At 57.8% G+C, this 24,997-nt stretch overlaps 1 protein-coding gene across 1 annotated transcript; it reads left to right on the top strand.

Annotated features, from left to right (window-relative positions):
- Positions 1 to 831: 831 nt before the first annotated feature.
- Positions 832 to 23,861, top strand: IGFBP5 (insulin like growth factor binding protein 5). The gene is made up of 4 exons (XM_090046089.1): positions 832 to 1,851; positions 17,919 to 18,145; positions 18,424 to 18,543; positions 19,116 to 23,861. Exons 1-4 carry the CDS (start codon positions 1,521 to 1,523, stop codon positions 19,245 to 19,247), a joined length of 810 nt encoding a protein of 269 aa, XP_089902215.1. The 5' UTR covers positions 832 to 1,520; the 3' UTR covers positions 19,248 to 23,861.
- The last annotated feature ends 1,136 nt before the right edge of the window (positions 23,862 to 24,997 follow it).

The raw sequence follows: 24,997 nt of genomic DNA, 5'->3' as shown, positions 1-24,997 counted from the left end.
TCGTCTCTCGGGGGTGCTGCGAGCGGCTCGGGGCCGGAAGATTTGCCTTCCAGCCTGTTGAAACGGCTGCATGTCGTCCTCGCGCGCCGGGGCTGCTCGTCCTGCGCGCTCCCAGGCCGGAGGCCTCTGGGGCAACGGGGATTAGCGTTAGGGTCAGGGGGTTAAAAGGGCAAAGCGGGCCTGAGCTCCACCTGGCACAAGCCCCCCCCATTTTCTGGCAGACGCGGCGGCGAGCTTTTCCCTCCCCGAGGTCACGCCGCCGGGCCCGTCGCACGAGGCGCGCCCCAACCCATCGCCTCGAGGCCGCGCCCGCGGCGTTGCACGAGCACGTGCTGCCTCCCCCGTGCACACGCACGGCTCCGGAGCCCACGAGGCCGAGCCCGCTCTGCCGCCGGGGGCATCGCGGCCTCTGGGGGAGCAGGCCCCGCGCCCCCTGCTCGCCTGCTAAGGCTGGTTTCTGCCCCCGGGGGGGTCTGAAGCCTGGCAGTCAGGAGCCGCTCACCCCACCCCCAGGCCTTGTGCGTGCACCGATATTGCCCTGGTTACTGGCACCCTTTCAGGCTGAGGTGTCACTGGGATCTCAAATTGCAGCGAGGGGCTGGCAGGCGGCCAGGGGCAGGCTATTTAAAAGCCAGCCTGTTCTGCTGTGTTCAGTCTCTTTAGAAACTTCTCCAGGGGAAAAGTGTTGGGAGATCTACAAAGTGGATTTTTCTCTCGCTCTCTCTCCTTTCTCTCTCTCCTTTTTTTTTTCAGCCTTTCCGCTTTTTTTTTTTTGTCCCCTCTCCTCCCACCTTTTTTTTTTTTGACTCTCCTCCTGCAGACTTTGCACCCCACCTCCTCCCTGCCAGCAACTTTAAATCTGGAAGAGAGAGACACAGAGACACAGAGACAGAGGAGGGGAGAGGTAAACTAGCCCCCGGCCCAGCCCCGCAGCCCACCTCTGCGGACCCACCTGCCCGCGGGGGGAGCAGGCTTTGCTCTGCACGCCCCACTCCCAGGAGACTTGGGAAGGGATTTGCCTTTTTCTTTTCTTGTTTTTGTTTTTTGCAAGGGATTTGCCTGCTTTTCTTTTTTTCTTGTCCTTTTTGTGGCTATCCCTTTTGCAAGGAATTTGCCTTTTTTGACTTTCCCTTTTGCTAGGGATCTGCCCTTTTTTCCAGCTACCCCTTTTGCAAAGGCTTCGCCTTTTTTGCGGCTATCCCTTTCGCAAGGGATTTTCCCTTTTTTGCCTAGCCCTTTTGCTAGGGAGCTGCCCTTTTTTTTCCCTTTTTTCTTTTGCAAAGGCTCCGCTCTTTTTGTGACTCCCCCTTTTGCAAGGGATTTGCCTTTTGCTCCCTCTCCCTTTGGCAAGGGAATTGCCCTTTCCCATCCCTTTTGCAAGCAGGTAGCCTTTGCAAGGGATTTGCCTTTTCTTCTGACTCCCCCTTTTGCACGGATTTAGCCTTTTTCCGGCCCTGCCCTTTGCAGGGGACCTGCCCCCCCAGCCCCACGCCCCGTGTGCGTGGCCGTGCCGCGCAGGGATGCTGCGGCGGGTGCTGGTGCTGGCGCTGTGCGCGTGCGTGGGCACGACGCGCGGCCTGGGCTCGCTGGTGCACTGCGAGCCGTGCGACGACAAGGCGCTGTCGCTGTGCCCACCGCACCCGGCGGGCTGCGAGCTGGTGAAGGAGCCGGGCTGCGGCTGCTGCCTGACGTGCGCCCTGCCGGCGGGGCAGCCCTGCGGCGTCTACACGGAGCGCTGCGCCCAGGGGCTGCGTTGCCTGCCGCGCCCCGGCGAGGACAAGCCGCTGCACGCGCTGCTGCACGGCCGCGGCCTCTGCCTGGCCGACAAGGACAGGGACAGGGGCAAGCCCGGTGAGTACCGCCCGGCCCCGGGCACGGGGGGCCCCAGCCTCGCGTGCGGACACACTGCCAGCGCTCCCTGGCCACAGCGTCGCGTGGCAGAGTCGAACCCGGGGGTGGCGGGAGTCCCGCACGACGATTCGGCCACGAAGGCAGCCCCGGGGCGCTGTCCGTGGCCAAATCCTCGCGTGGCGGGACGTCAAAAGGGCTGGAAGGGACCTTGGGAGACGGTCGAGTCCAACCCCCCCCGCGCGGTGCCGAGATCGCTGGACGCCACGAGGGGTCTGTCCGGCCTGGGGCCAAACGCTGGGGTTGCGGGGATCCTAGACAGCGCTGGTAGCACTCTGGCACGGCTGCAGCGCAACGGTTTGGCCGCCAAGACAGCACTGATAGCGCTCGTCGTGGCCAAATCCTTGCGTTGGAGTAGTCGTAGAAATCCTAGACATCGAGGGCTGGAAGGGACCTTGAAAGATCATCGAGTCCAACCCTGCTGCTGTGGCCAGGACTATTGCGGAGATCGAATGAGCCCTGCAAGGTGTCCGGTCCTGGGCCAAACGGTTGTGTTGCCGCAGTCATAGAAATCGAGGGCTGGAAGGGACCTTGAATTAGTTGTGTTGCAGCAGTTGTAGACATCAAGGGCTGGGAGGGACCTCAAAAGATCGAGTCCAACCCGGGCAGGAACATTGCTAGGATCAAATGACCCCTGCAAGGCATCTGTCCAGTCTTTGGCCAAGTTGTGTTGGAGTCATAGAGAGCATTGATATCACTGTTTGTGGCCAAACAGTCGTGCTGGAGCAGACATGCACATCAAGGGCTGGAAGGGACCTCGAAGAGAAGGGACCTTGAAATACTTTGGAGCCATCCTAGACAGCATTGCAACCGCTCTTCGCAGTCGAAGAGTGGTGTTGGAGTAGCTGTAGACAACATAGAAATCATTTTTGGTGGCCAGATAGATGTGTGGAAGCGGTCACAGACATCATAGAAATCACTGTTCAGGGACAAATAGTTGTGTTGGAGCAGTCGCAGACACCAAGGGCTGGAAGGGCCCTCAAAATAGCGAGTCCGGCCCCCCGGCTCCGGGCAGGAGTACTGCTGGGATCAAATGATCCCTGCAAGGCGTCTCTCCAGTCTCCCCTTGAAGACTCCCAAGGCTGGGCACTGCAGCACCGCTTTAGGAAGTCTAATCCAAATTCTGGGCACCTTTACTGTGAAGGGTCATTTTTTGGCTGGTGTGAGGGAATCATAGAAAAGGAGGGTGGCAGGGAGCTCGGGGGTCACGTCGAGTCCAAGCCCTGCTCCAGGCAGCACCAGCCCCAACTCCATCATCCCAGCCGAGGGTTTGTCTACCCGGGTCTTCAGCACCGCCACCTCCTCTCTGGGTAACTTGTTCCAGTGTTTTACTACCCTCCTTGTAAGAAAGTTTTTCCTAGTATCTAACCTCAGTTTTCCTTGCTGCGGCTTGAGCCCATTGCTCCTTGTCCTGTCGTCTGCCCCCACTGAGACCAGCCCAGCGCCGTCCTCTTTGCAGCCCCCGGCGGGGAGGTGAGGGCCGCTCTTCAATCCCCCTCGGTCTCTCTTGACTAAATCAGGCCGGGTCCCTCCGGAGCCGTGTGCCCCAGCCCCCCAGCTCGAACCCCATCCCCGTCCCCAGCTCTGTGCTCCTCTGCCCTGGTTCCTTTCCACCTCCTCTTCCCCCTCCCCTGGTCCCTGCCACTGGCAGCTAGTGCCACAGAACCGAGAGCCCCCGCTGCCCTACACCCCCTACACCCCGGGCCACGAGACGGGAGTCGCGGTCTCTCGCTGGGCCAGGCTCCGAGAGGAGCAGGTGCAAGGGGAAGGGCCAGCCCGGACGCCGGAGGAGCGCGTAACGGAAAGCAAAGCCCAGGTTTGCAGGTGACAGCTGCCCGAGACGTTGCAAATCCCGTAGGACCCGCCGGCCCCTTTCCGCCACGAGAAGGGGAACGAGCTGGCAAGAAGACTCCGGCTTGCCAAAGCAAAAAAACCCCGACAACCCAGCCGTCGTTTGCTCGGTGCCAAGCTGCGCCTGGCATCCGTGCGGCGGAGACCTGCCGGGTCGCAGCGTCTCCTTTCTAACACCCCATAAATCCTGCTGCTTCCATGATGCCCCCTCCCTCTCTGCTGCGTCTTTGCAAAGCACCGGCTGGGGTCCTTTAAGTCTCAGGACATAAAGACCCCGCTGGATTTGCCTGGGAAGGAGGGGAAAAAAGCGGGGCGGTGCGGGGGGGAGAAATGTCCGGTTGCTTTTGGAGTCGTTTGAAGGCAAAGGAGCCTTCCCGGCTCGTTCGGAAACGTGGAGTGGGTCTGGGAAGCGATGACGCTCAGATATGGGCTGATTTCCTGTCTTGGACGCCGGGAACTGTGCGACCGTCCAGTCACCCTGAAAGCATGCGAAATATCCCGCGCTCCGGTCCGGCACGTTGGCGCAGCAGCGGTGCCACTCGCAGGCAGAGGGCACCCGCCGCCGCGCGGCTTCGCCTCTCCTTGGCAGCAGCAAGGCAGCGATGCTCGGCCTTTCTCCACCTCCCCAAAACCCAGCCCCGCGGCAGGTGCGCTGAGGGGAGCCACTCGTCACCTCGCTGCTCCTTTCCCCCTTTGCGCCCAGCCCGGCGGCGGAGAGCAGGAGAGGGGTCGCGTCTTCCTGCCTCACCTTGCAGGGGCCGAGCTCGGCCTGTCGGGCCAAGGGCTCGCTTTGCCAGCGCAGACCGTCGCAGCCTGTGTTTTGGGACGGGACGTGGGCTGATAGCGCGGGGGCGAACCGGCCGGGCGAGGTCTGGGTCTGTGGGAGCGCAAAAAAAAACCAGGACCAAGCAGGGGAGGGAGGGAAGAAAAGCCCCCGCTCTTGGCGCTGAAGTGGCCGAGAGTAGGAGCGCAGAAGGGTATTTTCATAGGCGTGTTCCTAGGCAACTGGCGAGGAAGGAAAACGAAGTTGCACTTGAACTTTTTGGCCAGAAAACCAGGGACGGTATGTCAGGGAAGCTGGCTGGGGCTCCGGTCTATCGATGACCAAAATTGGCCCTGCGCTGGGAACTGCGGAGAAAGCCAGCGCTGTATAAATGAAGTGACAGAGGAGAGGGATGGATCGAGCTGCCTATTTATTTATTCTCGCTCTTCCCGAAATCCACTTCGCAGAAGTATTTGTCTCGTCGTGACGGGGGAGAGGCAGCACGGGATGGAGAGCGGGGCGGGCTGGGATTCGAAGCAGGCTGGGCTGTCAGCCAGCTCTTTGACCGGGGGCCACGACCACTGCTCACCCTTGGCCTCAGTTGGCTTATCTGCAAAGTGGGGATAATGATAGTGGGGGCCTACGGAGCCTCTGTGCAGGCTGCATGAATAAAGACTTCCAAGACGCTTGCCAAAAAAAGCAGCTACAGGCTTGCCCGTGCCCCGGGCGTTATTTATCATTATCTCCCCGGTGCCGAGCTCTTCCCGCAACGAGTATCGTGGCATCGGACGGAGCGAGAGAGCCGCAACCCCAGCCCATCATAGCTTCACACGTGTGTAACTCGCACGCCTGTAAAACTAGACGCAGCATCCTCTTTCTTTTTTTTTTTAAAAATGTGCCTGCTTTTTGCTCTTTTCGTGTCACGTTCCCCCACGTCGGCCGAATCGAGAGAGAGCGCGCGCAGATCCGGAGCCAGGTTCGAGTCTCCTGACTTGAAAAAGTTCATGGAAAAACAAATGTGAACCAATTTTTTTTTTCTTCCTCTCATTCCTTCTTTCTTTCGAGAACGGAAAGGAAAAAAAAAACAGTTGGCAAGTTTCCCTGCGTGACTGCGAGCCAATGATAACCGGAGCCGGGAGGGGGGAGGGTTGCAGCTTGCTTTAAGAAAATGGATTTTGCTGCGTCAGCTGAAACCAGCCAGAGCCAAAATTTCCTGCAGCTCGTAGCGGGTTGAGTCCTTTATCATCCCCTTGACAGATTTTGCCTTTCTCCCTCTTCCCCATACTCGCTGCGGCCTGTTTAGCACAGGGTCGGGCTTAACAGACACATGGCAGCTGGAAATGAGTGACCGGGAGAGGAGCAGGGCAGGTGTGCGGTTGTACGGGGTGAGCTGGGGTTAGACCGGAGGGTGAGGGTTAGGGCAGGGGGCATGAGAGCGGCGAGCTGTGTACACACGGCAGATGCAAACGTGTGCCGTCCGGGGGTTAAGGAGCGAGGGGGGCGGGAGGGGGCTCTGCGCTGAGCGCCGAGTCCTTTGTGTGAAGCTGAGACCACTTCAAACCCTTTAGATGTCAGAGCGAAAGCTAGTAGCAACAGGCTCGCAGCTCCGGGAGCAGAAACAGGAAAAACTCCATTTTTCTTTTTGATCTAAAGTGGAAAAAAAAAAAAAAAAATGGTGAAATCCATCAGGTGCAAGCAGGAAAGCTGGGTTTTGTGGCATGGGGGGAAGGGTGGGGGTGTTCAAACAGGAAGGGAGGGGCCTGGGTTTTGGAAAGCAGAAGCAAATTTACAAAGTCCTGGATTCAAGAGAAATTCCTGGCTAATACCAGCAGGGTTCAGCAGCAGAGAAAAGGCATCTGTGTGTGCGTATGTGTGTGTGTGTGTGTGTGTGTGTGCGCATCTGTGTGTGCATGCACGTTATATGAGCAGGCCCATGTGCACGTGTGTCAGTTCACTGGCCCCGGCCGCACGTGTAAATGGTGCGAACGTGCGTGCCGGCGTGTAAATGGTCTGAACTCAGTTTGATCTCACCAGCACCCTGGCAAATGTGGATGCCTTCCAGTGAACTAGGTGGCACCGCTCCAGATTAAGACCACGATCACCGCGCATGTGAGTAGTTGCACAGGCGCGGCAGCCGGGAGAGTGAAGTCATTCATCAGTGCGAGTGTTTGTGGGATATAGCCGTCCTGATAGAAGAGAGGGTGATGAATCAGCTCCGTGGGCGTGGGGGGGGATCGCCTTCTCTGAAGCCAGGCTCCTTTCTGATAGACAAGGATTTGTACGGGATGGTCTGGATAGGACTGATCCTGCCTCAGGCAGGGGGTTGGACTGGATATGACCTCTGGCGGTCCCTTCCAGCCTGACTTCTCAATGCTTTTGTGTGAGTCACAAAGCACCTGGCAGCCCCCTCATGGTCAACACCAGACTGAACAGATGGAAAAAGGGCAGAGCTCTGCTATTCACGGGCAAGTGTGTGCCCGTATATTATTATTATTACTGATAATGATGCTACGTATAGCACTGCTATCAGGATACCATACACCTGCAGGGGAAGGCTGGCAGGGTTCAGGCTGGCCGGTTTCTGTAGCCAATGGCATGCAAGAGCACGATGTAACTAGCATCACAGCTGGCCACCTTTGACCTTCAGGCCTGAATGGCAAGGGGCCCATTAGCAGTGAGGTTGACCGCAAACAGCCGTGGGCATAAAGCCAGGGGCCTGAATTCTCACCTCTGTGACAATAGCATGATGCCATAAGCACTCTCCACTGTGTCTAGAGACCCATGCATGTCTCCAGGCTGATATCCTGCATGTGTGAAGGATATATGCATGTGCAAATACAGGTAGGTATATATGTGTAGCTAGAGTACACACATGTGCAAATATATACATGCACATGCCTGTTAGGATACGCAGGCGCATATACATATATGTATATATGTGTGTGTGTGTGTGTGTGTGTGTAGCTAATCTATACACATATGCAAATATATGCATGCACATACCTATCAGGATAGGCAAGTGCATATAGCATATGTATACGTGTGTAGCTAGTCTACACTCATATGCAAATATATGCATATACATACCTATCCAGAGGTGCATATTCACATATGTGCATGAAGGTATACATGCAGAGAGCATGTTACCGTTGCTAGTGCGTGTTTGAATGATGGGAACACCCAGCAGCCTAGGACGGATGCTGTGTGCCCTTCCAAAACATGGTGAGCGGAGATGTCAGCCCCAAAACACTCCAGAATAAGACACTGTGAGTGGCTGTTACTAACCACAGATGGGAGAGGGGGCAGATGAGGCCAACGGGGTTTTGCAGGGGCCCTGTCCAGCAGCGCACGCAGCTTGTTGGCTTTGAAATCATTTGCAATTTTTCTATGCATTGAAACGCCAGTGCCTTGCAGGTATTTGTGCCTACTCGGTGGTTTCGTGGAAGTGGGTATCTTCACGAGGCTCATTCAGGGAGCAGGAGGCGTGGGACCAACCACGCCGGAAAGCCAGCTGTGGGAGAGGCAGCCAGATGTTTCATCTTCTGGTCTCCGTAGTGGAGCAGAAGATGGAGCGTGATGCTACCAGAGGCAAGACCGGGTAAATAAGGAAGGGCAGAGCTGCTCACTGCCCCGGAAAGGTAGACAGGAAGCGTGAACTGGCTCTCAGGGAAGCCGGGCAGGGTTTGAAGGATGGGAGACAATGGGAGAAGCAGGCTGAGCCCAGAGATTGAGCTCATCAGATGCCTTTCAGATACGCTGATGGGTGCTAGGGACACCAGGGAAAAGGAGGATGTGACCGTCAGCACAGGATATGATGAATGCCTGGATGAGACACTGAGAAGAGAGAAGAATAAATAGATCTGGGAGCTGCTGGGCAGCAAGATTTGGGGATGGCTGGGGTGAGGGAAATGAGGCAGAGAGGACTCGCCAGTCCTGGGTGACTCGGTGTCCCGGCTGCCAGATGTCTGTGTGGTTTGCAATACCGTTGAAGTGAATTTGATGGAGACTGAACTGGCATCTTTCTCCAGGAGGTACAAGAGGTCCTTCCTGGTCAAATTCAAGAGATCGCCTCTGGGATGCCTTGTCCTTTTGCGTTTCTATCGGCGTGGGCTCCTGACTCGGCCTGGCGTAGACGGGCAGCTTTGAGCCTCACCTGCACCTATAGGCCTAGTGTCACCCCATCAAAGACTCTGCTTTGTTCATGCAAAGCCCTTGTGTCTAGTTAGGATTTTGCACGTGCAAATGAGCGCGCATATTGCCTTTAACCAGTATGTTATGGGCCTTGATGGAAAACGTAGCCCACCCGTGGCTGGGAGTGAGTTATAAATGCAACTGGGGATTCACGTCCCTTCCCGAGATGTGCCTGACCCTTACTGAAGCCGGTGTGAGCGCCACGGGCCAAGGGCCCACAGGATAGGGTCCAGCAGTGCTGCTTAGCACGGCCCTCGCGCTCCTGCTCCCCTTAGGAGTTCAAGGGGCGTCTCAAGCATTACTCCCTTGTGACCCCGACACCTTGCAAGGAGACGCCGCGCAAGTCCTCCGGATCCGGGGAACCCGGCGAGGAACAAGCGACGGGACCCCAAGTCACAAAGACGGGCGACGGCATGCTTTCCTCTTCACGAGTTATTTTCCATTGCTGCAAAACTTGAATCTCTCTCGTTTCCTCGGGGCCGGGGGGCATTTCGAGAGCTGTTTAGCAGGTGGAATTGAGGACAGCTTTTCCCATCCCCTTTAGCCCAGATTGCTCATACTTTTCAGGGTCTCCGTGCTCTGAATAACCACCCGGCGCCTTGCCCTTTCTTCCCACGCCCCCATCTCACCTGTGACCGGCGCCGTCGAACTCCTCCTTTCACTTCACACATGGGGCAGGAACCAGACGGGGCTGACGGCGGATCCGGTCGATCCTGCTCCCACGAGATGCGGCGCTCAGACCATAAGGCCCGGTGACTTCTTCAAGTACCTCGAGGGCTGGAGTAGTCTCCATTGCAAGTGCGTGCAACAGCAGATGAGGGTGCACCCGGTCTCCTGGGTCCGGTTTGCTCGCTTCTTTTAGCTCTGCTGGTCGTGATAGCTCAGCAGTGGGTATTTACGGTGGTCGCGCCAAAGTTGGATTGGGCAACAGCTGTAGCATTATTAGTAGAAACCCCGTAGAAACGTTTCCATCTGTTGTTTGGGTTTTTTTAAATTCAGATTGAATCTATTTTTTAAACCAACAGTTGTCTTGCTGCTGCTCCAATAACTCGAACCATCACGGTCACAGTATGAGCTCCCGGCCGGGGTGGGGGCTGAGTAGAAAATGACTGGAAGCAAATGGGAAACAGGTCGGCCGGTTTTCGTTTTCTAAGCTGGAGGAGACGCGAAAGGGTAAGAAGGAAATTTTGGGGAGAAGGCAGGTCGGTCCCTGCATTTCTAATGGTTTAATACATACAGGTGTCGGGTTAAAACGGTTTTTGATGCGGGTCTTTGTAGGGTGAAAGGGCAAATCGACAGGGCGGATTTTCTCCTTTCCATTTATCTGCCGGAGGGTCTCCATCCACCCAGGTGGGTCGGCATCCACTTGAGTGACCTCTGCAGCCCCAGGAGACTCCCCGAGACACCTGCGACGGGTCCGGCGAAGGAGGAGAGGCCGCCGAGGTGCTGGGAGAGGTGGTGTTGAACCGGGGTGGAGGCGGTGGCCGCGGGCGAGCACAGAGCCAGCTCCCCGGGGCCATGCTGCAGGAGGAGGTGCCGGTCACTCATTAGGTGACTTGGATCCAAACCAGTGTCCTGGAGGCAAAATGACCTGCCCCTAAACTTTATTTTTCCAAACTCTCTAATCAATTCTGAACTTTAGTCTTTACTCTAAACTTTTGCGGCCACCTCTTGAACCAAACGTTTAGCCTCTCGGCTGGGATTGCTCTCGCCCGGGTCCGCCCCAACAAACAGCATCTCTCCAAGCAAAGTTGTGTCCTTCCTTTGCACATCTCCGCTGGAGAAAATACTGCCAAAGTCCCTTGCAATAGCCCAGAAGAGTCCAGAATTGCTTCTGGCGTCGTTATGGCTTAGAAAGATTACCCCTGCCTACTTTTATTTGTATTTATTTTTTGGTAACGATCTCTCCCTTCCCGCAGCACCGGGGCGTGTTCTGGTTATTCCTTGTTGTGAATGGGCTTTATTTATTCAGAGTCTGATTTATGTCCTAACGGCACTGTAATCCAGTCAAACCCACGTGCGCGCTTCTCGCCATCTGGAGCAAAACTGCATCGCGCTCCAAGTGAACTTTGGGAACGGCTCTGTGGGGCCGGGAAGAGCCAAGTTACCGACCGTCCTAAGCTGGCATCTCCTCCCTGCGGCCGAGTCACCTGGCACCGGGCGCGGAGCAAGGCGCTCGGACCCCGGCGGTGTGAAATGTTCGAGGTTTGCTTCGGGTCTTGTTCCGATCTGCCGTCCCTTTGGAGAGCGATGCAGCTGCAACCCTGCCGGGGAGCTCTTGCCGCTGTTCAGGGAGGGTATTTCCCAGCGATAGCTCCAGGAAAGGAGGAGAAGGGTTTGCTCGTTGAAAAAAATGTTCGGATTTTGCTTGTCGCCCGGCCAGGAGGAGAAAGCAGCACTTCGGGTTCCCGCGGGTTCCTCTCCACCGTTTCCATCACCTTTGATTGCAGAAGAGCCGTCAATCAAGCCATTGGCCTCTTTCCCTTCTTTTTTTGCCCCCTGCCTCCCTCCTTGCTATCCTTGACTTCCTGAGGAAAACGTCCATTTCTCCTTCTTCTCGTAGGGCATCTTTGTAGAAGCGGGGGACGGGCCTACCAGCTTCATGCTGCTGAGATCTCCAGCCTCCGACCAGGGCAACAAAATTATGGGTGGAAATCAGTGGAACGGTGCTGCATTTAGTATTGCCGTAGGCAGGGAGCAGACGCCTTGGAGGAAGCCCTCAAGATGCAGTTTGTTCTGTCGGCTCTGCTAGGAGCGTTGGGTGTCCAGCGCCGCAACACTGCTCATAGGACTCAGCAGCGCCTACGAAGTTATTAGCCACCTTCACAATACATATATGTGGTCAAATCAGAGCGTTACTGGACTCTCTCCCTGCCAGGAGAGCGCTGCATGCAGCAAAACTGTATAGAGGGGACCTGTTTACCTCCTCCAAATTGCAAAAAAGCAGTGCTAACCTCACGCTCCGGTCGTCTGTGCACACAGATAAGAGACAGGACCTGCACGTGCAACCCCTGGAGTCCAAATGAACTCATTGCCCTGGATGCTAAAGTAAACTTCTTCCCTCCGCAGCTCAGCACGGGCGCCCCAGGGTCATCGGGGGGACGGTCTGCATCTCAAACCCGTCCCGCGTGCGCCTGCTCGTATCGGCAAGAGAGCACCTTCCCGTGCTTCGCCCCGGCGGCTCGCGCGGCAGGACCCTCTCCCCTGCGGATCTGCTGAGGGGACACTTCCAGACGAGCTATTTTGGGCAAATCTTCCCAGGAAACGTGGCCCTTTCGTGTCCGGTTTTGCAGAGAAAAGCCTCCGCAGGTTGTTTCCTGCCCGCCGGGTTCCCAGGATGCAGGTCCGGAGCCTCTCGTGCACCAGCCCGGTCAGGCTGGGAGAGGGAGAAGGCGTGGGCGATCGTCCCACGCGTGGGGTGTGACTTGAGCGCGGCCCCCGCGCTGTGACCCTACGCGTAGCCGAACCTGACGCAGCCGTCGGCTTGCAGCTCGGCCCTGTCCGCCCCGGGGTCTGCTGTGAGCGTCCTCCACTTGACCACCCTCCTTCCCCCAAGCAGGTGGCGGTGGCCCGAGCGCCCCCGGCGCAGTCCTAGCAGCGTGGGGAGAAAGGGACGCGAGGGCGTCCAGCCTCTAAGTGCTCGCACTGCAGCCGGCCGGCCGGCCCTAGTTTTCCTCGGGTGCCTGCCCCGTAGCGAGTGCCCGTGCTGTTTCACGCGGTGCAGGCGCTTGCTCCGCGGGCTCCCGAAGTGCCCAGCCTCTGCCGCCGGCGCGCGCGTCTCCTCCGAGTTCAGCTGGGTTGGATCCTTACCCCTCCTCGCCCCGCGAAAGGTGGCCTGTAGCTCGTGGCTGGGCTGGGGTGAGGCTCAGGCCCGAGGACCGGAGCCCCAGCGCGCCCCTTGGGCCGTCGCCGGGAAGGGGAAGATCTCGGACAGGCGTCCCTGGCCGCTCCGGCTCTCGTCCGCGCCAAACGGCGCTGAGCGGACGCAGCGGGGCTGAGATCACTGGGTGACATCATTGGGGCGTAGGTCCTGAGCGGGGACCGCGTGCTCGCCGCGTGAGGCCTGGTCCTCCTGCATCCCCGCTCCGTGACGAGCGGGGTCATTCGCTCCCGCTGCTTCTGCGTGGGGGGCCTCTCCTGCCTGGCAGGGTTTCCATAACGAGCCCTTCCTCGTCCAGACCTGTTATCTTGAAGTGAAAAGTTTTCTTGGCTGTCCGGGCTGATCCCCGCGTAGGCTCCCGAGCTCGCTCGAGCCACGTGCTTACACGCAACTGGCAGGCAAAAGGAAGGAGCGACTCTGCTGTGCATTTCTGCGCCCGCCTGCAGGGGAGTAGCTTGGACACAGCAATCGGTGACTGAGATTTGCTCCTTGGGGTGATGGGGTCGACTCCCGCCCGGGGTTAGTGGGCAGAGAAAGCCCTTAGCAGGCAAAGGAGATTTTGGAAAGGGAGAAATAAGAATTAGGTCCCCCCCGCAGAGCTGAATGTCCCTAGCAAAGCAGCCAGGACGTGGTGCTTGTGCAACAGCCGGTCTCGGAGGGCAGGGATGGGATTTGCAACGAGGAGCAACCTCACCGTGCAGGTTGGGGAGCTGGGGAGAGGGGATTGAGGAGCTAGTCACAGAGCGGGGATTGTGTGTCGTGGGGCTGAGTGGAGGGGGTGCAGGCCCAGCTCTGCGCGGTTGTGCCTGGGTGTGTGCATGGCTGGGGCTCAGCCCCGCGTCCGGCAAAGCGGGCAACCAGTGGGCACTGTGGAGATGAGCCGGGGATGGGGGAGGCTGGTGCTTGCCTTCATCCCGCGAGGAGGTGCTGGCATCTTCTTAGTGCCACGGGACAGGGTGATAGCCAGTATTTATCGTGGGTGAGTGAGGCAGGAGGGGCGAAGCGTGCGTCTTTGGGCTGGGGAGACGCAGAGCCAGAGTGGAAAGGGGCTTGGGATCATTTTGAGCAACTAGGACCGTTTACCCAGGTCCCTTAAAATCCAGCGCACGCGCTGGATCCCTTCCCTTGGGAGCTTGCACAAGCAAGGGGCTGATCAGGTGCAGCGCTCCTCCCCAGAAGTGGTTGCATTTCAGTGCTAGGTAATGCGGGGCACTGAACTTGTACCCTCCCTGCCAGGTACAAGTTGTGCTTCTCCCACCCTCCTCCTCCTCATCATCATCATCACATTAACAACAGTAATAGAGGGAACTGTGTTCGCTGACAGTTTACTGGCAAATGGCCTTCTAGGTTGTGCGAATCTGTGGACAGACGATCATCATTCTTGCAGCCCCTCTTCCACGGCCTCCAATCAGCAGCCAGAGAGACTCCCCAAAATCCAGCCCAATCTGTAGGAGCCTCTGAGCGATTCGGACAGGGCTCGCCCTCTGCCCCGCGACAGCCCCCCACGCACACGCGCGTGCTACGGGCCTCCTTTGCACCCGAGCGGTCAGGGAGCTTGCAGCGTAACTTAAGCGAGGAAGAAAAGAGGAGGGCTGGCTTATTCTCAGGGAGGGAAACAGGCCGTTTGCAGCGGCACCTGTCTCCAGCACCAGAATTTGGGCCTGATTCTCAGCTATTTCTTCCTTTCCTTTATGATAGCTGATATTAGCCCCCGAGCAGAACAGCTACCCCAGCTGGGGCACCCCGGTGTACGGGGCAAGCCGGGGTGCACTACACCAGGGGTATCTGCTTCACAAGGCCTGCAGGAGAGGAGGGGAAACAAGGCGTATTTCAGAGCAACTCTGTGGTGGCTCTAACTTCTGGAAGGGACCTGGGCAGGGAGCAGAAAGCAGAGCAGCAGAGCAGACAGGGGAGGGCGTGGAGGACCCGGGCGCCCGCTAGCAGCGGGCTTGCGTCAGGGGCTGCGGAGCGGCTCTCCAGGAGTCCTCCTGCCGGGATCCCAGCTGCAGCCCCGCGTGGCGAACACCGAGTCACGTAGGGGAGGTTTTCCTTGCAGCCGTCGAGGCTGGCGGCGGGAACGAACGCTGGGATCCGGCTGTCCCTGGCCGGGCGCCCGGAGCAGGGCTGGTCCAGTGTCTTGCCAAGCAGCAGATCCACCCGGTGCCTGGGGGCTCCTGCTCTGCTCGCCGGGAGCAAATGCGCGGAGCAGCACGCTCGTGCCCTGGATCCCACCTAGTATCTCCACGGGGAAAAGGCTCAGAAAGTTTAGCTGCAAATCTCCTGGGGGCCGCTGATGGGCGAGGTCTCATTTCCCGATGTGCCCATCGGGGTCTCATTGCGGCTTGCTTTTCATAGACTCGTAGAAAAGGAGGGTGTGAAGGCACCTCGGGGGGTCACATCGAGTCCAACCCCCCGCTCCAAGCAGGACCAGCCCCGACTGCATCATCCCAGCCAGGATTATTTTCCCCACTAAAAAGGAAAGTTGGGGCAAGAGTCAGCTCCTTGCACGGGGGAGGCCAGGGCCCTCTTGCTGCAGGTGCCAGGAGGTGGCTTGCAAGGCAGGTCTGGCCCCCAGCGGCACGCCGACCCCCTTCCCTGATCCCCGAGGGCTGTCGGCTTGCACACCCAGCTCCAGGGGCACCGGGGGAAAAGCAGGCACTTTTCTGGCGGATAAAGACGAGCAGTGCGGGGAGCTGGGCAGCCGCCAGGCACTTCCAGCAGCCTCCTCGGCACGCAAACCCCGGCCCCCGGTGCCTTCCCGGGGCTTCGGCTCTCCCTGCACCCGCTCCGTGGCGCCGGGAGGCCGCGGGGCTTGGCCCAGCCGCTTCCCTGCTCTCCGGGTTTGGTGCGGGGACAAATTCCAGGTCTACCAAATTGCTTCGACTTGCTGTAATTTCTACGGCTGGAGTCAGCCGCGTGCCGCCGGCACCGCCTTCGGAAAGGACAAGGGGTATGTAGCCGCAGCTAACTTGTTTCTCTCGTTTCCCCCCAAAAATTAAAGTAGGCCTCGAAGGGCGCAGAGCGTCGCGTCCTTCCACGGGAGCGGGAGTGACCTCGGCATGGACGGGACCTGGGTTCAACGAGCCACGGGCTCCTCTCTCCTCCGGGCGTGGTTTTCGGCAGAAATGCTCTTTTTGGGACACCGGGTACACCGTCTTCCATTGAAGGGGTCAGGTGTTGGTCCCCGGCGGGGTGCTGGACCAAGCGCCTTGATGGGGCTGCACCTCCTCCCTCCTCTCTGCCGCTGGAGACAGCGGTGTGGGGCTGACCCGGGGCAGATGGGTTGGTTTCCCCAAGAGGACGGTTATTCGGCTGTATGCGCCGCTTTTCCCGCCTGGACTTCGAGTCGGAGCAGCAAAGAGCCCCTAACGTATTATAGCTGGCCAGGGTCTTCATTAAAGGGGCGCGTCTGCACCCCTCGTTTGGGTTTTGGAAATAGGAGCTTGCAGGGCGCGATGCTAAGGACATTTGTGTGCGTAAGAAGAGACGCAGCATCCGCCTCTCCTGGCAGCGCTGGAAACCCGGCTGCCAGCGCCCCGCCGTAGAGATCGGAGAGTCTCTCGCTGGGACTGGCGAGACGCAGGCGGGCTGCAGACGGGCACTGATGCTCAGCACCGTGCGTGAAGGACATTGGGGTCTCCTGGGGGTTGCTGGGGGTCAGCGCGTGGTGGAAACTGGGCCCGGGACGATGCTCCCGAGGTCCCCCGGCCTTCCCGAAACCGGGGCACGTTGGCCATGTGTGGACAAGGGTTCGGCCAAACCCAAGGCGCGTGGTGCCACCTCCTGGTCGGCCCGTGGATTGCTCCGCCATCACCTCGCCCAGGTGCCGATAGCCCAGGGCTTGCAAAAGCCCCTCAATAGAAAATACCCCCCCCCCCCATCAGCTCCCCCCACAGCTGCTAACAGTGGACCCAAACTACTTCTTCACCTCCTGTGCGCCGCCCTCCGGCAGGGTCGCCCGTCCGTCCAGCGCGGCTCCATGCCGGCCGCGCCTGCTTCGGTGCGGTGGTGAAAATACCCACGGGAGCTTCCTTGAGGGGGGTTTTGGGGGGCTTGAGAAGGACCGGGAAATAATTCTTACACTAGAAACAGCCCTTGGGTCTTTCTCGGTACCTTAGCGCAGGCTGGGGGGTGGTTGCCCACTTTCAGTCAGTCCTTTCGATAATGACAGGCGCAGCCTGATAGGCCCGACGCCTTGTCTTTCTGCATGAATTACCCTGGGCCCCGTTTTCCCGAGGTCCCGTGCCCGGGCGGTTTCTCTGTCACCGCCGAAGCATCATCGCTGGCCTTTTGGGAATGTATCGCAGGGGGTCCTCCGGAGGCTAGAACTTTATTCGAATTTAGACCCCAAAATAACTCTTTTACTCCGGTGGCTGCATGAAAGGTCACAAGTCAGCTAAGTATAGGCTGTCACCAACTTGCTCCTATATATAACCGCTCAGGAGACTCGACGACATCCCATCTGCTAAAACCATACCGGCCGAGGGATCACGGCATCCAGAAGGCCTCCCGATATATTTAGGGGCAACTACAATGGGTAAAGCGGCAGCTGACTTAGCGCTGCCTCTGTTCCCGGCGAGGGGAGTTCGTTAGTGCTCAGAGCCATAAATGTCGGTGCTCCGAGGTAGGAATTTGGATAGCGTCGGGTGCCGCGGCGCTGCGGAGGACGTAGATCCCCTGCGCGGGGAGCATGCAGCCACCGCAGACGTGCAGCCGCCTCCGAGCGGGGGCTCAACCCCGCTCGGCGTCAACCGTGCTACCCAGGAGGTCTTAAAAAGACAGCCATCCTCCGGTAGTTGAGCCGTGGTGCTCGGCTCACTGATAGGAGCTGGCATCTCTGCCGAACTCCTTCATCCTCATGGAAGGGCAAAGGCCTGTCCTGAGACCAGGTAGCCGCTCAGCCTAGCGGTGTGGAGGCTCGCATGGCCGATGCCCCAACCTGAACGGCCATTGCCCGTTTACATTAGGGTCAACCCCAAATGCCCTTCGGCGGGTAGGACCTATGGGTAACTCCGCTGCTCTGCGGCAAATAAAATATCCTTGCACGCCACAGAGCCCGTGGGTACAGAGACCATGCATGTTTTTCCACCGTACTAATTGGGGGTGGCCTATATCTGCAGCATGCAATGCAGCGTCCGGAGGGGTTCGCTCTCGTTGGAGCCCTGAGTGGATGCTCCAAGTGATGAGAACAGGGGCTGACCTTTCTAGGAAGGGAAACACAGTCGTATGTGGCCTTACGAAGCGAAGCGGGGTGCGTCAAGCTGGCAAGCGGTGGGTCGACGAGGCCCCGCCTGCTCACGCCGCACCCTGCCTTTCTCCCTCCAGAGAAGGAGTCCCGAGAGCATGAGGAGCCGACCACCTCGGAGATGACGGAGGAGACCTACGCGCCCAAGGGATACAGGCCCAAGCACCCGCGCCTCTCCGAGCAGAAGGCCGAGGCCCTGAAGAAGGACCGCAGGAAGAAGTTGACTTCGAGCAAGTTCGTCGGCGCGGCGGAGAACACGGCGCACCCCCGGGTCGCTGCCCCAGAGCTGAGGCCAGAGTTCGAGCTGGTGAGTCTTGCATGGGCCCTTTCCCCTGCACGCCGCCTTCCCCTTTGCTCTTCCTTTCCTTTCCCCTCTCCCATTTTCCCTGCACCACCAGAGGAGGCTTGGGCTGCTCAGGCGTCTGGTCTACTTGGTGGGAAGAGCAAGCTGGAAAGCACAGAGCTGTGTCCCAGCCTCAGCCCGGAGGGATTCATCCCTCCCGGGCGACCCCGGATGGGACGGGGTGTCTTCGGGCCGGTTGGGTCAGGACGGTGGGGCTCACCCTGGTTGTCACCTCTCGGCAGGGTCCTTGCCGCAGACAAATGGAGGCGTCGCTGCAGGAGCTCAAAACTAGCCAGCGGATGATCCCCAGGGCCGTGCACCTTCCCAACTGCGACAGGAAGGGTTTCTACAAGAGGAAACAGGTAGCGTCTTCACTGGAAGCCAGTGCGGTCCGATTCAGGGGGGATGACCCCCTCTATCTCAGCAGTGTCCTAGCAGGGGGCACAAATCTGCTAGAGCCGGGATCGAGAGCGGCTCCCAGCCCCCTTCGGGCAGCAGCCCGTGGAAAATCATGGCAATACTGCGCCTGTTGTCCAGCGCAGCGGTGCCTGAGATAATCAAAATGTCAGAGACAGGAAGGATTGTTTTCCTCCATTTTCTAGCTGGGAAACTAAGAGCTTTGCCCGCACAGCCCCACTCTGCAACTCTTTGTCCATCTCCGTTAGCAGCCCCTTAGCTCCCCGGCTGCAGTCCAGGCCGCCCTCAAGCAAGTCCCCGCTAGCCTATTCCTCATTGCCGTCTGCTCTCACTTCATTCAGCTGTGGAAACGCACGGCGAATCGAGGCAGGCAAGGTCCTTTGGGTAGATCTGCTATTTTTGATTAGACCCACTCAAATAGTCGGGAAAATTCTTCTTTGCAAGCTTTCGGGTATCAGTGCCCGTGGTCCACAAGCTTGACAGCCTTTCTCTGACGTCTCCCCGCGTCTCTCCGCAGTGCAAGCCGTCCCGAGGTCGGAAGCGCGGACTGTGCTGGTGCGTGGACAAGTATGGCCTGAAGCTGCCAGGGAGCGGGTACGTGTCCGGAGACCTCCAGTGCCACCACTTCGACAGCAGCAACACCGAGTGAACCCCCTGCTGAGACCTCCCCGACCCCCGTGCCTCCCCGCGCCCCGGACTCGGACTCCTTTCATCTCATTTTTAAATAAAAAGAAACAAGCTGAAGAACCTGAGAACCTTGGAATCGACAGTCCGTCCTCGACCTCGGCCACCGCGACGACACAGACTGACAGAGGACAGGAAAGGAGGAGCAGAAAGACGAGCCAGTGGCTTCCTCCGTGCCTCATCCCTGCTCCCCGCGACTCCCCCGGCCACGGCTCCCTGCTCCCCGCCAAGGAGCGGAGCCAGCACGAACCTGTAGGAATTGCTCGAAAGCACTTGAGTTGGTGTTTTGCTCTCGTGGCTTGCTTTGATTTTTACTATTCCTTCCTTTTTTATTTTTCACTTTTTGCCCCGGATTAGCGAGCCGCTTCCCCCGTGGTCTCTGGAGAAGACAGAGGAGCCCTGCCATGAGCAACACGCCCGCTCCTGCCACTCGAGTCCCTTCTTCCATGTCCGATTTTCCCCTTCCCCTCTCCTCTGCTAGGACTTGAGTGGCTTTGATTTTTATCCTCCTCTCTATCGATATATCTATAGCCATAGATATATGCAGATTGCTGGGGGTTCGTAGATAGCCTTTTATATACCCTTTTTTAATGGTTTGCCTTATGCGAGAGAGCGGGTCAACGGCGCAGATGCCAACCAAATGTATTGGTAGACTTTCGGAAAAACAACCCCGCCTTTCCAGTCCCTCGGGGGAAAGGGGTGGTGTCCCTTCAGCAGGAGATCTCGTTTCCTGGCACGTGTGACTCTGTTGAGCTGTTCTCCATCAGCGTGGGGACGTCTGTGGTCTGTCGCCTCCTTGCAAAAGCAGCCCCTGTCCTGAATGGTGGCGCCTTCAACTTCAAGTGCAGAGCCGTTCCCTCGAACCATCTCCTGGGCTTGTCGCAGACAAACATCCCTTGCAAGTCGACCGCGAATGTTCAAGCCCGTGCATTACTTAAGGGGTTGTGGGATCGGGGCATTCCTTGGCCCCCCTGGCACCATATGTGTCACGACGATGATGAAGATGAAGACGGTGATGGAGAGAAACTAATGACATTTTTAATTGCCCATCCAAATATGTGTTTGCCCCAGGCCAAGATGCCGTTTCGAGGCTGGTGAATGCTACACACCCATGCGCACGCAGATACGTGCAAGCCCATATCTATTTTTTTCCCCTAGTCCAGTGTTCAAACACCCCTCTCAAGGCTCCTGCAGATGGTTTCCATTCGCTCCATACAGTCAGAGGCCCCCAAGTCCAACCAGAGCAAACCGGGAGGCCTCAGGGCATGTAAATGGACTCAAGCTGCTTCGCCAGGCTTAGACCGCGACGTCCTTGGGACTCTACTTTTCTTCTTGAGTTTGAGACTGTTTCTTCTCTTATTTCACCATGACAAGGGTCTTGGCTAGGTTTGCTTCTACAGAGACCCTGCAGGAAATAAAACAGCCCTCCAGGGAAAGGAGCAATGGGCTTCATCCTTGCTTTGGAGACCTACTAGTGATTAAGAAGCCTCTCCCTGTTGCTAGACGTCTGCGCGTGCAGACACGCACGTGCACACGAAACAGCAACCGTTCCCTCCCAGACGGGGAGCGATGTGCGTCAAGACGTGTGGGGCAGCAGGCCGGGAGCACGGCCAGACAACATGCTGACTTGAGACACCCGGGAGAGCACACCTGGGAAGAGGGATGCCCACCGCGAGCGCAGGTCAAAGGGAACCGGCGAGCCTCCGGGAGGGACAATAGCTTTGCGCTAAAGGGACGCTGGTCCAGCTCTGTCTCCCTCTCACCCTGGACCTAGGAGGCAGCTTCGGTTCTGGTTTCACTCTGGATTGCATTGGCATGGGAGGTTGGGTGTAGGGGAGCGGAGGAGTGGGCTGCCTGGCGAGTCCCGGGTGTGAAACGGGGCTGCCCGGTGGCCTCAAAAGGCCTCGTTCTCCGGGCTTGGGGCAGAAGGATTGAGGAGGCTTTGAAACATGCTCCTTGTTCCCCGGTGCTACGGAGGGTCCTGCCCTGCCAGGCCTCCAGCAGACCGGTAGAGGAGGCTCTGGGCTGCTCTGCCTCATCCTCTGCAAAAAACCCTTGTGCGCCATGCTCGCCGGCTGGGCGTATTGCACAGCGGCCTTGGGGGTTCACTGAATTGGGGGGGATGCTCGGGGGGAGCTTTTTCTACACCTGCAAAGACCCCTCTTTGCTGCTGCACTTGTGTGAAGGGTCCTTAGTGTCACTGGGATCAGGACCAAGCCGTGTGAATAGCAGAGAGGAGAAAAATGGCAGGAACACCCCCCCTGCAGCCCATCTCCATCACCAGGGATGGGGATTTCCTGAGGGTCTCACTCCTGGCTGTCACATCCACTGGGTTGGATCCAGCAAGGTGCCTAAACCACTGCACCCCAGAGAGGCTGGTCACCATGTACAAAGCCAGGGCCTAGCTCAGCGTCCGCCTCTCCCGCCCTACAAGGTGCGGGGCTGTGCAGATCCAGTCTCACTCGGTGCCACTTTCCCTGTGTGCGTTGCCGCAGGCATCTCCGGGGTCAGAGCAGGAGTTTTTGGGTGGTGACGGAGGGCATTGGAGGGGATCGGGGATGCCCCAGCTTGGCAGTGGTGGGAGAAAGGGTGGGTGGCTTGGAAAGGGTTTGAGTAGTGGGGCAAAGAGGGAGCCCCTCCTTGAGAGAGGGCCGTGCCGCAGGCATGACGGCATCCCATGGGTAGGCCTTCCCTTCTCTCTTCCTCCGGCTGTCCTCAGAAGACTGCTCTCGCCTGCCTATGGCCAGTACCCCCCTCATCCAAGACGCCTCCCTTTCCCCTCTCTCTCTCGTTCTTTTCTCTGTCTATCTGTCTATCTATCTGTCTATCTATCTATCTTTTTTTAAATTTTATTTTATTTCTCGAAACTTGAAAGCCTTTGGCTGCATGGGGAGGGGCATGCCTGGTCTGGCATGGGGTCGGGCTGTGGCTGTGGTCAGGGGAGGGCAGCGGTGTGACTCCCAGCTGTGCTGGGACCCTGTAGCTTTTGTCCCGAGACCGCTCCGGGATGCACTTCTGGGGCCAGTTTGTGGCTGGGCTTGACCCCCAGGCTCTGGGTCAAGCCCTGATCCTGACCCCTGCCTCTGTGGGGTAGACTCTTGCAAGGGGCAGAGAGCAGGACGCGTCCCTCTGACTGATGGGCAATAGGAAGTGGAAATGGAGGCTGGTCCCTAGACCAGAAAACGCAGGCAATAGCCGAGAGAAACCACCCCCGCACCAATGTGCGCGCACGTGGGCGCACGCAGGTGTGTCCCCAGGTAACCAGCGCTCTTTAAGAGGTGGCCGCCACCTTCTAGCCCGTTAGGAGTCTTCTCCCCCTCTGAAATCAGCCCACGAGATCCCGTGCCCTGTGGCTCGGGCTGCAAAGCCCATCTGTTCATGTGGTGCTGCCCGGGGCAGCTTTGGCCCATTGAAAACACCCTGCTGCTTTTCAGACCTGGGAAGGCTCAAATGACCTGTCGTGCCGAGCTCCCGGTGCGTGCCCGGGGAGCGGGGTGGGCTGTGGGGCTGCAGGGGGCTGAGAGCGGGCTGAGACCCCAGGAGAGCCGGTGGACCTGTGCACGCAGCTGTAGGGCTGAAGGAAGACCCTTCCAGGCCTGGCTTTTGCTGGGCGCACTTCCCACGTCGCTCCCTGCGTTCAAGCAGCCTCAGCAGGGTCCTTCCTGCTGGTCCTCTGCCCTCCGGTTTGCTATAGGAGGGATCACAACTCCCCTCGGTCTCATCTGCCTCCTCGAGGAAGGCGTCCTGTGCGCCATCGGGGGTCTTGCATGAGGAAAGCGGTGACCGCGGCTGCCGGTGCCTGCCTTTCCTTCTCCTTCGACCACTGTGCTAGCCAAAGAGCAGCCGGGCAGGAGGCAGCCCCAAGGAAGGGCTCCCTGGGGTTCGGATGCATCGGGAGCAGGGCGTGCAAACAGCTCCTCACCCGCTGGGTTATTCCTTGTCTGTGCTGCAGTGGACACTCTGATTTTATTTTTATTTTTTTATTTTTTTTTTTATTTTTTTTTTTTATAAAAACCACTAGTACAAGAGCGTTTTGCACTATTTCTCCTCCTCCTCTGTCTTGCCCCGCCTCTCTCTTTGGTGTTTTTCCTCAACGGCATGCATATATTTAAACCCTCGACAATTCACCTCGATTCCAGACAGCTGTCCTGGTAACAGCAGCTCGGCTCACCATGTGATGCACTGCGCTGACCCCCACCTGCCCCGCCACCGCCCGGGTACCGTCCTTCCACCATACTGTTATAGCCCATTATAGCACAGTTGTTAACACACCGGATTTGGAGGTTCCTGCCTGGTTTTATCTTTAAGCAATACTCACTACACAATTTTACGGTAGCTCTTTATAACTTTACATACATACAGTAGCTCTGATTTCTTTTTTTTTTTTTTTTTTTCAGTAAATGAGAAATATTCATAATCTTACTGGTGGAGAAAGAAAAAAAACATTTAAAAAAAAAAACAAGTTTGTGAAAAACAGACCATGGAAGAGGAGCGTACTGCTCTGTTTTAGCGTTTTGTACTTTAAAAAAAAAGAAAAAAATGAAAAAAATCTCACATTTTATTAAAAAAAGTGACGATCGCTGTATACTATTTATTCAACTTATAATTTATGTTACTCTTTGATCTTTGTCTTTTCTCATGACGAAGCATTTATTTAATAAAGTTATGCATTCAGTTAGCTTGTGCGCATGTGTGTGTGCATGCTCCCTCCAGACGGGTGGGGAGGGGTCTGGCTGGGCCGGGAATAGAGATTTGGGGAGGGGAGGAAGGAAAGAAATCAGGGAGCCCAAGAGTGAATGTAGGGGAGAGTTTATGGGCCCTTACGCGTTGAGGTGGAAGCCAGAAAGAGCACGTTTCTGGGGGCAGACAACCTCGCAGCTGCGGGGTGGCCTGGTCCTTAGGCAACACATCTGGGGCTGATCTTTCTCAAAGGGTGTCAGGGAAATTGTCCTTTGGAGCTGGTGCCGTTGAGCTGTTTGCGCCAAGCCAACAGGAGCTGGCAAAGCCTTCCTGAAGGTGAGGCCTGGGGAGCTGGGGACAGGACAGATGCATCCTAAACAGCTCAGAAAAACCAGGCTCTGCTCCCAAATACGACCTGCAACCCTACTGCACCCAATGCAACAGCCTTTGCAGGGGCTGGCTGCTTGCTCTTCTTCCATAGCACGATTCCCTGATTCCCTGGGCATCCTTGAGACATGCTCACATCCTCGCTCCCACGCGTCACAGGACAAACACCCTTCCACATTTAGCCCCTCTGTCAGAGACCTGGGGTTCAAGGCATACTGAACTCCTGCTGATTCCCACAGCAGCAGGTCCAGAGACCAGATGTCTGAGCACCGATGTCCCCGCGACCCAGCTCTCCCAACCTCTGCATGCAGACCTCCCTTGGAAATGCCCCCCACACAGCAACAATCCCAGAGCACCGCTTAGCTTTTGCAGAGGGTCATTTTCCCCCAGACACCCGGCACAACCCCGCTGTGGGGCAAGTCAGTGCCATTCCCCTGCGCGCAGCTGGGGAGTCTGCAGTGGATGGATCCGGCCCAGGCTACATGGGCCCGCTGGGCCAAGGCTCAGGTGTGCTGCTGCCGGTTACCTTGTCTCCTTTCATGGTGGAAGCGACCCCAAAGGAGAGTCAATTAGACTGGACCCCCTTTGCTAGAGTCAATTAGACTGGACCGGGCAAAGCACGGAGAGATTAACCAGCCTGGCCTACGG

Source organism: Crocodylus siamensis, chromosome 4 (assembly GCF_052110815.1).
Source record: "Crocodylus siamensis isolate JL-2025a chromosome 4, ASM5211081v1, whole genome shotgun sequence".
Taxonomy (NCBI): Eukaryota; Metazoa; Chordata; order Crocodylia; family Crocodylidae; genus Crocodylus; species Crocodylus siamensis.
Note: the sequence above shows the minus strand (reverse complement) of the source record. Positions and strands in the feature narration are given on the sequence as shown.

Coding starts and splice junctions, on each gene's coding strand:
- IGFBP5 (XM_090046089.1), top strand. CDS start 1,521: ATGCTGCGGCGGGTGCTGGTGCTGGCGCTGTGCGCGTGCGTGGGCACG. Junction 1,852..17,918: donor CAGGGACAGGGGCAAGCCCG/GTGAGTACCGCC, acceptor TTCTCCCTCCAG/AGAAGGAGTCCCGAGAGCAT. Junction 18,146..18,423: donor TGAGGCCAGAGTTCGAGCTG/GTGAGTCTTGCA, acceptor ACCTCTCGGCAG/GGTCCTTGCCGCAGACAAAT.